General features: G+C 39.6%; 2 protein-coding genes across 2 annotated transcripts; both read right to left on the bottom strand.

Moving 5' to 3' along the window:
- Positions 1-3,141: 3,141 nt before the first annotated feature.
- Positions 3,142-8,855, bottom strand: LOC126392040 (trypsin-2-like). Its single transcript, XM_050047155.1, has 6 exons — positions 6,134-8,855; positions 4,331-4,481; positions 3,987-4,237; positions 3,762-3,898; positions 3,554-3,655; positions 3,142-3,421 (listed from the first exon to the last, which is right to left on the bottom strand). Exons 1-6 carry the CDS (start codon positions 6,216-6,218, stop codon positions 3,374-3,376), a joined length of 774 nt encoding a protein of 257 aa, XP_049903112.1. The 5' UTR covers positions 6,219-8,855; the 3' UTR covers positions 3,142-3,373.
- On the bottom strand, positions 8,856-10,251 carry LOC126392044 (trypsin-2). Its single transcript, XM_050047158.1, has 6 exons — positions 10,148-10,251; positions 9,900-10,050; positions 9,555-9,805; positions 9,323-9,459; positions 9,117-9,218; positions 8,856-8,971 (listed from the first exon to the last, which is right to left on the bottom strand). Exons 1-6 carry the CDS (start codon positions 10,185-10,187, stop codon positions 8,924-8,926), a joined length of 729 nt encoding a protein of 242 aa, XP_049903115.1. The 5' UTR covers positions 10,188-10,251; the 3' UTR covers positions 8,856-8,923.
- Positions 10,252-11,690: the final 1,439 nt, after the last annotated feature.

Below are 11,690 nucleotides of genomic sequence, written 5' to 3'. Positions count from 1 at the left end.
TCACATGGGACAGTTGTGTGTCTGTATACCTTTATGTTATTTTGGATTATTTTTTAATATATACTATTTTATTATACTATAAGATAATGTATAAGATAAGATAACTGTAATATAACTGTTAAGAGGGGGAATCATGCTCAATGTACTTTTCTTTTGATTTAAACATTTCAATCTGAGAAAATATAGACATATTTCTAAGTTAGCATTCAGAGGCCACAGTGCAACCGCACTGCCTGCACTGTCTATATTTATGCCCTTGACTGGTGCAGCAACAAGTCTGGCACAAAATTCCTTGGTAATATAAAGCTTAAAATTTGTTTCATCATACTTGGATAGCAACATGAATCTTCACTGGGATGTTAAATGCTCTGAGCAATAAAATGCAACACATATTCTTGGTAGCATCTGTGCCATTTTCTTTATACTTTTAATAGGTACTGCAGCTGCCCTTAAAAAGTATGTACTGTTGCATGCAGTATGCACACAACTGAGATATACTACTTCCTCATAATGTTACGCCCCGAACCATGGGTGCAGATCCCGGGGGGGGGGGGGGGGGGGCATGGCCCCCCCAATTTCTGAAAAACATGAATTGTCCCCCCCAATAAAAATACCCTAAATTATTCAAAATTGAACAAATGTATTTTCAGACTTCCCATTCTTCACATTTTAGATTAACATCTAAAAAGAAATGATTGAAATGGTGGAACAAATAATGTTTGACAAATATATTTCTGACTCCACATTCCATCTCTGGTCTCCTCCACTACAATGCAAATTAATGGGTAGTTTCTTACACAGACGCTGATGACATCAGCAGGCTTTAAAAAAACGACCCCCTCAATCTTTCTCTCAGCTCTTGAAAGTGGCTGCAGCCTGGGGCTCTGGTAATTTGCTGCAGAAGCAGATGCCTTTCTGTGAGTAATTTTGATCGAAAGTAGAATACTAATACTAGAACAGTAGTGTGCCCATAAAAACGTAATCAGACTCTGTTTGCCACCTGTAGTGAAGTAACTTCGCTAGAAGCTAGTTTAGCAGCACTAGCTATCTAGCTAGTACTATTTTCCAGCTAGTGGTTGCTGGAGGTTAACCTACAACACAGCTACACTCACAGATAACTGAGCCTCCTACCCGCCTGTCAAACAGTAACAACCCATAAACGTTCCTGAGACAGTCTGGACTGAGTGGAGTCCTGGGGGGATCAGCCGTGATACAGACAAGTTACAGACAAGACATAGTTATACAGACAAGAAGAGTTATACAGATGAGAAGAGTTATACAGATACAGGATCTCTTCTTCCAGGGAGTCCTGGAAAATGACGGATGAAAACAAACAAGGAATGATTTTATATAAATTTATGTAAATAAATCAGATTTTGTTGGGTCAACTTGTGTTGTGTTTATTGTGTTCTTAGAACTGTGTTTTTTTTAGAACTGTTTACCAGCATAACTGGCATTGTAAAAACATGATCAGTTAGTTTACACAGCTTGGTTAGGGCTTCATATTTTGATTTTCATCCATATTAGTTAATCATGCATAAAGTAGTCCCATACACTGGGAGAAAAGGAAGATGGTGAGAAGAATTGGGGATCTGGGAGGGTTGGAGGGAGGCGAAAGATAAGAACATGAGTAGACATTACATGCCTGAGACCCTTAAAATTATGATTTACTAATATAACAGTTAAGTAAGCAGTGATACGTGCTGTTGGCTGTTTAGGACAAATAAACAAGAAAGGTAAGCACAATAAATGATTCCCTGTGCAGTACTTTTTGAATGATATGACTTCTACGAAGTCGTGATTTATGGTGGCATGGTATGAGTTGCATACGGGCAAAAAAAAATCACTTTTGTGTCCCCCCCTAATTCTGACATCGGATCTGCACCCCTGCCCTGAACTTTGACCCTCTTACTAATGTATCCTTACCATGGAGATAAAACAAAATGCAGTTCACCGAGCTCGCCAGAAATGGAGATGTTGTTTTGCAATGTTATAACCGCATTCATGGTATTACATAAAGAGTGCATACATTCTAACATATTATGTTAACGATAGCAAAATTACATAGACTATACATTTCTGTGTCATTGTTATTTAATTATCCCCCTTTTTGTTGGTTATATTTTTATACAATTAAACAATTAATATTCCTATTATTACTGTTCGACTGGTCATCAGTCACTTGTATGCGCTGTCATCTGTCATTACAACTTAGACAGCTGTCAATCAGCTGTCATGCCGTCATCTGTTTGCGGCTCAGTCAATGTGACATATAATCCACTGTGCAGAGGATTGCGGGTCAGAAAAAACAGTAAAGAATGCTGGCTTGCATGCTGCAAAACCGTAGTAGTAGAACATTAAAATACGTTAGTATGGGTATTGGAACGTAGCTCTGAACATACCGAGGAGCACCTGAATGCATCGTAAGATGCGGGACAGAAACGATGACAGGTGGGTGTGGTCAGCTGTTGCTTTTCTGCAATTTGATTGGCTGTTTGCCAAAGTACTGCTGTCGTCATTACTTGTCGTTGGCAGAACTTTTAAAAAATATAGTAAAGTGAACACAAACGATGTGGATTATTTTCCACAAAACTTGCAATGTCTGCCGTTATAAAATAAAACAAATAAACACCTTGGTGCCCACGAACCGCGAGACGTCGTTATGAACCAAACTGCCGGTTAAAATAATTAAATTTAACGTGGAGTGATTCACCGGAAGAAAACATGCTAATGCTAGCTTGTCCGAGACGACGTTTTTTTACTTTCCTTGCGTGTAATTATTCGGCGGGAGTGGCAGCTGGTCGAAAACAAGCTTTAAGGATTTCAGGCAACTTTTTTTTTAAAGGATTACAAAAAACTGAAAGCAGCAGGACAACATGGTGAAAATGGGCTTCCTCGGTAGAGCTAACGTAGCTAAAGCTAAGCTAACATGACAGCGCACTCTAACGGTTGAGCCGCACGTTGAGGAGAACAGGTGAGTGCTCAGTCGGATTATCACCTGTGTTAAACAGTGTGGGATATGTGAAATAACGCTTATGTGAAGTTGTAAAACTGTTTAATTTAAATATTTTGCATCTTAGCAAAGTAGCTAGTTGTTGCCCCACCATTTTACACCTTAAACGCCACTAATGTCTTTTATTATACAGTGTAGGTTTTAAATAATATTAAGTTAACTGTTTCCCTCATGTCTTGTGGACTTGTTATGTAGATCAGAATGACAGAAAAAGCCAGAATGATACAAAGCAAAGGAACACACTGAAAATGTAGCTGTTACATTTATTTTATTTAAATCTCCATTACAACAGGCCAAGTTGCGTTGGCACAGGGTTTTTCTGTAGCATAGAAACAGCTGTAGTGGTGTGATGAGTCCGACTTAGTAAGTGGCCATGGTGCTCTGCAGCCAGTCTGTGAAAATGCAAGTCTGATGCAAGAAAGAAGAAAAATAAATGGAAAAGGCATATTGAAAGCTGTGTCACACCCAGCTTTGAGAATATTCCTGTATCGTAATAGAGAAATAAACGATTGCTGTGGGATTTTTTTTTTTGTTTTTTACCTTGGCATAGACGCCGGGGTGATTCTTCTCTGCACACCCAAAGCCCCAGGACACAACACCCTGCAGCTCCCCATCACACACAACAGGACCACCAGAGTCACCCTGATAATGGGGGAGCAAAGCAGTTTAACATCAAAGTCTCACGTAAGCTATGGATTCTCATAAGTAGTAAATACTTTGTGTACTTTGCAACAGCAGAGATTGATACCTGGCAGGAGTCTTTGCCTCCCTCGGTGTATCCAGCACAGAACATGGCCTCAGTGATCATGCCGGGGTAGGACATGTCACAGTCCTCATCAGACAAGATGGGGATTTCCAGGCACTGCAGCCTGTTACTGTCAGCAGCTGTGGAGATGCAGAGCCAGAGACAGAATGATGAACAAACAGAGAGTGAATAACAGGAGCCCTGCATGGATTCAGTATTAATACTCACCAGAGCTCATGGTCACACCCCATCCAGAGACTGTGCACGTGATGCCAGCGGAGGCACAACTGGTGGGCAGAGCCACAGGCTTAACATATTCGTTGATGGTGGCGGGTTCACTCAGCTTGATCAACATGATGTCATTGTTAACCAGCCAGGACTCGTAGTTGGGATGAGGGATCACGAGTTCAGCAGCAATGATCTGTTCATTGCCGTCCAGCCACCAACGGTTGTGGTCACCGAGGACAACGTCCATTTTGCTGAAAGAGAGGTAGAAGTTGTGAGTGACACGGAGAGAATGGTGACTTGTGAGAAACTACTAGTGTTGGAGATGATGTTTGAGGAGCACCCACGATTTGAAGCAGTGAGCAGCAGACACCACCCAGTACTCGTTGACCAGGGAGCCGCCACAGAAGTGGTAGCCAGAGTTCAGAGACACCTGATGGGGCTGGGAGTGAGGAGTGCACTCATACCCTCCGACGATTTTGTCATCTTCTGTGGCAACTGAAAAAAAAAATACTTACATATAAAATAGATGTACCCAAAAACAAATCTGCTGTCCTTCAAGGGGAACTGCGGCCATTTCTAAAATTCATATATGTTTTCCCTATGTTCTATGACAGTTCAAAAATATAAGAAAACATAACATTTCTCTCCCGAATCTAAAAACGAGTGTGCTAAACCTCAAACTTGTGATGTCATAGGGTATATAGACAATAAATTGGGAAAGATGTTGTAGATGACACTGAAAGCAAGGTAATTGTCTCAGTATATGAGGACATTCAGAACTGACAGCTCTGCCATAGTGTCGTGACTTTTAACAAAACTAAATGTCTAAACAAGCCACTGAGGGATGAACAGGTGAACTTGTTCTGAACACGTGTTCTAGGCTAAGAATAAACCAGTGTCCAGTGTGTGTCATCTATTTGAATTTGGAGATCCATTAATTCTCAAAACAATTTACACATGCTCACCATAACACAGAAGGGCAACAGCATTGTCTGCATGTAATCATTATTCCATTAAGCAAATTCAGTTTTAGGCTACACACTAATACTTAATACTTTACGACATGCTTCCATAACACGGCCAAAAACTGTTTGCTTCCCGTTTCACACACCTGATATCCATTACCTGGAGCTTACCTATATGCGCTTCACGCATTATTGCTCCACCCTGTGTTCAATTTAATAATTGCATGTGTATATTTTATATGTTACCTTGTGTTTAGATAAGAATAGAATAAACAAAAACTATATTATGGCTCCAACACATAGAATAAAGCTCATATGGGTATGAATAAGACAATTAACACTATGAGTCCAAAAAAGTCAGTCTCCCATTTATTGTCTACAGAGCAGAGTTTACACTTCATGACATCACAAGTCTGGTTTCATGGCTTTAAGGGAGAGTAGCTCATGTTCACAAATATTGACTGAGCTTTCCTAGGCCATGGAAATATTGAAATTCTTAATTTAGGTGGTGTTCCCTTTTAAGAGGCTGTAGTGCATTCATTTTCCAGCCAGTACAGAGCAAGTAGTATCTCATGAAACAAGACAACCTAAGGCATCTGTTGTTACCAACTCTGTTGGCATACCCTGTCAGGAAGGGAGGTGAATAGTGCTCCAAATTTAGGCTAAATTTTGGCAAGGGAACACCTGGCATGGCCATATTCAAAGGGATCCCGTTGAACTATCAGCTCAAGATGTATGTTGTTCCTTACTATTCATACACTCCTTCAAATTAAAGCTGTACATTTGGGTTTAATTTGAACTGTACCAGTTTTAGTCTTTTGCACATAAGAAAATATGTAAATTTATCTGTGAAATAGAAACCAAAGTATATCAGTAACTCTCATACTGACATAGTTTTCAACTAGCCTACATACTACAACAGCATAAGCAAATTCCTGAAATTCATTTAAGGCTTTTGGTTTTGGTGTGTCACCCCGAAATCTTCAGTGATCCCATGAAAAGTGTCTGGGGTGCCAGTGCTCGGCAAATGCCCAGGTTTTTTTTTTTATCCCCTTTGCCTCTTTGATGTTTGTCTGTGTCATAGATTTTCTTTGGCACATAATGAATCCACTGTCTGGAAGGCAAAATATTTCCCACACAGAATATATTCTGTGATTGTTTATGAATGTGGTCTATACTTACACACAGCTCCGAGGAGCAGAGCGAAGACCAGAGACCTCATGATTGGTTGATGCCAAGTGGAGATGCAAAGATTACCTTGACTCATGCCGGGTTTTTATTGACTGCTTGAAACCTTGCCAACTGTAGTGACACGCCCCTTTCGCTGCTGCTGACCAGTCAAAACCCTCCAGTAGAGCTTTCACATGTCTTTTTATTGATTGTCAATGATGAATATATCAGTCACTGTACAGGGAGAGGTGAACAACACTTATCTGTCTCACATCACACCCATCTTCCCAAACAACAACAAGCACACAGACAACCACAGCTGACTAGAAATCTTAAATTATGGGAACATAAAATGAAAATTATGGACAATACATGTCCCTCAAATGGTGCAAATAGGAAGACGCAAACATACTTACTAAAATTCTGGGCTATATAATTTCATTGGGGCTCTGGTTTAATTATTTTTTCTCAGCTCTGTTACAAAAATGTACCTTGAACCTGTGTGTTTTACATTAGTTTGATGCATTGTTGCACAGGCATGGTTTGAGTACAGTACAGTATGTTTTGTACAGGCTGTAATCAGCATCCTGACCTTCACTGTGCCCCAGACACAGTGCCAGGTGGAGCTTCTCTCACAGATTGGCCCACCGAGTGGCTTTGGCCTTCGCAAATGAAAGCTGCAGGGAAAGCTCTCACATACAGAACAACCACTTCACAATGTATAGATGAATTCTTTCTCTTTCTCTCGGTTTTAGTCAGTGTGATTCAGCTCTTCAGTTTCAGTGGCCATGAAAAGTGATGGCACAAGGATAATATTTCCAAATTGTCAGTATGAAGATTGAGTTAAAGAATAAAAAAGAAACTACTCAATGCATTAACTTAAGAAATAGTTCAAGCAAACACATGCAGATAGATTAAACAGCTCAATATTATAACTGGGGAAAAGTAAAATTCTCTGACACCAAAAATGCTGTTAAATGAAAAAACAACAACAATAATAATCACTCACTAAGTTTAATGGATGTTGTTGATTACTTTGACTCAATTTATGACATACAGTCGCATATTGTGCCATTTAATATGCCACCAAATCAAATTTCCACAGTAACGTGATTACATTTGTCACATTTAAAAAAACAAGAACATCTCAGTCTGTATTTATATCAGCTCCGACTGTGCGTTTGATGTCTATCAATTAAATGATTTTCTGCTACTTTATATTCTCTCACAATCATAACTATAACCGCAGTGCTGTTATTTTGTCTATTGCACTTGTGTATCTGTTTAATTCGAATGCTCTATAAATATATTGGCTTAACTTGACGTGACTCTCACGGTAATAGGCAGCTTGCAGAGCGGATTTTATTCCACTAGGGTTTAGGTTATTCTGATTATAATAAATAAAATAATAATTTACTCTTTATTAATATTTTGAAAATCAGAATGCAGCATAAAACAACAAAAAACACCCAAATCTGAGTAAAAGAAATAAGAGCCGCAATGATTAATCAATAAGTTTTCAACTATTAAATTAATCACCAAATAATTTGCTAATCCATAAATTGGTTTGAGTATTTTTTGTAAGGGGAAAAAAAGTCAGAATGTTTTAAATTCAGCTTTTAAAATGTGAATATATAGTAGTATCAGGTTTCTTTACCTCTCTATGACAGATAACTGAATATATTTGAGTTGTGGACAAAACAAGACATTTGAGGACATCATCTTGGGCTTCAGTAAACACTGATTGATGTTTTTCACCATTTTCTGACCTTTTATAAACCAAACAACTGATCGATCAATCAAGAAAATAACTACTACTAATAACTAGTACTATTAATGGACATTTAAAGAGATAAAACTGGTACTGCTTCAGAGTTCTGTTCATATGAGACTTTTAAACCATGAAAGTCAGACATCTCTCACAGGATTTATTTATATAACAAATGTGCTCAAAGGTGCTCTTTTTCCACATACGGTAGTCTGTTTATTATTGCAGGACTTTACTGCACTGGACATATATTTGTGTTTAGAGCTGTAACAGTTAGTCAATTAATTGATTAGTGGATCCCAAGAGAATGGATTGCTAGCTGTTTTGATTATCAATTAATCGATTCAGTCCTTTTCAAAGCAAAAGTGTCAAATATTTGCTGGTTTTTGCTTCTTAAATGTGAAAATTTGCTGCTTTTCTTTGTATTTACTATCAAAATTGACAGAGTATTTGGGCTTGGGACTATTTGTTAGACAAAAGAAGCATATTATTATATTTTTTAAATATATTTTTTGACATTCTATGGACTAAACAATTGATTAATTGTGAAAACATTTGTCAGATTAATCACTAATAAAAATAATCACTAGTTGCAGCCATATTTATGTTGAATGAAAATCAATTTCATTCTAAAACTAAGCACATTGTATAGCATGTTTTTACAATTACAGGTTTCTCACTTCAAAATTATGGATGTCAAAATACAGTATTTATAGTAGATACAATATAAGCACCAATTGCTTTGTTTTTACTGTATCCTGAAGAGCAGGAAACAGTTGAACACCTGTGTGATAAATGAATTTGCATTTTAAAGTATTGTGATGAAGATCCCATGATGTATGAAGACAGGAGACAAACATCATTTAAAAGTCAAGATGTAAGACTTTATTGACTCAAATGTTAAACAGTGCCACTGCTAAAAACTCTACAACAATACTGAAGTTAGAATGATAGCAGAAAGGCAGCACAGTAATACTGAAGTTAGAATGATAGCAGAAAGGCAGCACAGTACGATGGTGATCGCAAGATCAGACTTAATACTTGGCCATGGTGCGCTCCAGCCAGTCGTTGAAGAGGCAGACCTGTGAATGGAGACAGAATGAGTATGGTTAATTATAACTGGTCACGCATGTGGAATTACATTGTCAAATAGCTTTATTATGTATTATAAAGAGATATTTTAGGGTTACCTTTATTATGTATTATAAAGAGATATTTTAGGGTTACCTTGGCGTAGACACCAGGGTGGTCCTTCTCTGCACATCCGTAGCCCCAGGACACAACACCCTGCAGCTCACCGTTGCACACGACGGGGCCACCAGAGTCACCCTGAGAACACAGAGTGCATATGTGAAGAAAATTCCCAATATTTTAGATTTGCAAATGAGACTGATCTAAAACGAAGACCCCTGCAGAGTCCTTTTGTAACATACCTGGCAAGAGTCCTTGCCTCCCTCCAGGTATCCAGCGCAGAACATGGCATCAGTGATCATGCCAGGGTAGGAGTTATCACAGTCCTCGAAGGACAGGATGGGGATGTCCAGGCACTGCAGCTTGTTCTTGTCAGCAGCTACAATGTGTAAAACAAAAGGGTTAGAATAACACAAATGTAAATGTTGCCCAGAAACATTGTGTAACTGCTAGCTAAATTCAGGTGCTACTCACTGGAGCTCATGGTGTTGCCCCAGCCGGAGACTTTGCACATGGTGCCAGCGGGAGCACAGCTGGTGGGCAGAGCCACAGGCTGCACGTACTGGTTGAGGGTGGCGGGCTCGCTCAGCTTGATCAGCATGATGTCATTGTTGATGTTGTAGGAGCTGTACTCAGGGTGGCGGATGACACGGGAGGACCTGATGAACTGCTCTTTGCCCTCAGTGACTCTGAGGTTGTGCTCTCCAAGACGCACCTCCACACGGCTGGAGAGGAAACAGAGGATTAGTGGCAGCTGAGTTTCATGATGCCTTTTAAAAGCAGATAATACTTGTCTTTATAATAAGGCATGTGACGTACGACTTGTAGCAGTGAGCAGCAGACACAACCCAGTTCTCGTTGACCAGGGAGCCACCACAGAAGTGGTAGCCAGAGTTCAGAGACACCTGATGGGGCTGGGAGTAGGGCTTGCACTCATACCCTCCGACGATCTTGTCGTCCTCCGTGGCAACTGAAAACACACAGGAGGTCAAATAGTCAGCAATAAGTGACCATTTTTTAAATTCAGTGATTAGAACTAATGAACACAAGCAGAAAGACATTCTTACAAGCAGCTCCGATGAGCAGAACGAAGACCAGAGACCTCATGGTTGCTGTGTGATCCTGTCGATGAGAGACTTCACCTGGAGCCCTGGTTTATATGGAACGGACCCGCTACTCTTTACCTGCTGAACACACCCCCGAGGTTACTTTTGACCAATCAGGACCCTGGAAAAAGTTTTTCTGGGAATTGGAAAAGCAAATATTGTGTGGCTGTGGGGTGGTCAGTGCAAGCATATGTCACATGCAAGCATTTACATCAGTGGTTCCCAACTGGTCCACCCACACCCTCCAGATGTCTCTTGGTCATTAGTTCAAGGTCCATGCAGTTTAATATATTCAGCTTCATACTTGCATTTTGCCATGTCGTTGAGCTAGTTTGCTGTTTATGTTAAGTTACTGTCTCTTGGTCACTCACTCCACAGCAGGAAACGGCACCTCTGTGCCAGACATTTACTGTATTTCTAAATAAAGTGTGTTTTTTACAAACCTGACTCATTCACGAGTCACTTGAAGTCCATTGAGAATGGACCAACGACCCACCAGTTTGGAACCACTGCTTTCAATTACTATTCAGTAAGACTACACTTTCTTACTAATGCATTAAAATAAATAATGAACTAGTTTCCATGATGCATTTCTATAATCTAAACATTTCATGTGACGGTTTTGCAGAGTACACTCTATACGTGGAATTGCATCTGTGCATATGTTTAGCACAGGAATCATTTTGTAATCATTAACCTTGTGATGGATGGATTGTTGCTGTGAGGACATGGTTGCAGCACTGCAGATGGCCTGATTCACAACCACAGTTGTTGATTGTAGCTTTCACAGGCAAAGCAGCCAACGTGTCTTTAGATAGAAATGTAAATATTTTTAGGTTTCTTTACTTCTATTAGACAAATAACTGATTATATTTGAGTTGTGGACAAAACAAGACATTTGAGGACGTCATCTTGGGCTTCAGTAAACACTGATCGACGTTTTTCCACCATTTTCTGACATTTTCTGAACCAAACAATTAATCGATTAATGCAGATACCAAGAGAAGGTGTAGTTTTACTGAATAGTAATTGAAAGCAGTGGTTCCAAACTGGTGGGTCATGGGTCCATTCTCAATGGACTTCAAGTGACTCGTGAATGTGTCAAGTTTGTAAAAAACACACTTTATTTAGAAGTACAGTAAATTTCTGGCACAGAGGTGCCGTTTCCTGCTGTGGAGTGAGTGACCAAGAGACAGTAACTTAACATAAACAGCAAACTAGCTCAACGACATGGCAAAACGCAAGTATGAAGCTGAATATATTAAACTGCATGGACCTTAAACTAATGACTAAGAGAAATCTGGAGGGTGTGGGTGGACCAGTTGGGAACCACTGATGTAAAGGAGCATGCAGGCATATGTCATATGCTTGCATGTGACATATGCTTACACTGACCACCCCACAGCCACACAATATTTGCTTTTCCAATTCCCTGAAAAACTTTCCCAGGGACCTGATTGGTCAAAAGTAACCTCGGGGGTGTGTTCAGCAGGTAAAGAGTAGC

The sequence above is a fragment of the Epinephelus moara genome, chromosome 6, assembly GCF_006386435.1.
Source record: "Epinephelus moara isolate mb chromosome 6, YSFRI_EMoa_1.0, whole genome shotgun sequence".
In the NCBI taxonomy this organism is placed as follows: domain Eukaryota; kingdom Metazoa; phylum Chordata; class Actinopteri; order Perciformes; family Serranidae; genus Epinephelus; species Epinephelus moara.
Note: the sequence above shows the minus strand (reverse complement) of the source record. Positions and strands in the feature narration are given on the sequence as shown.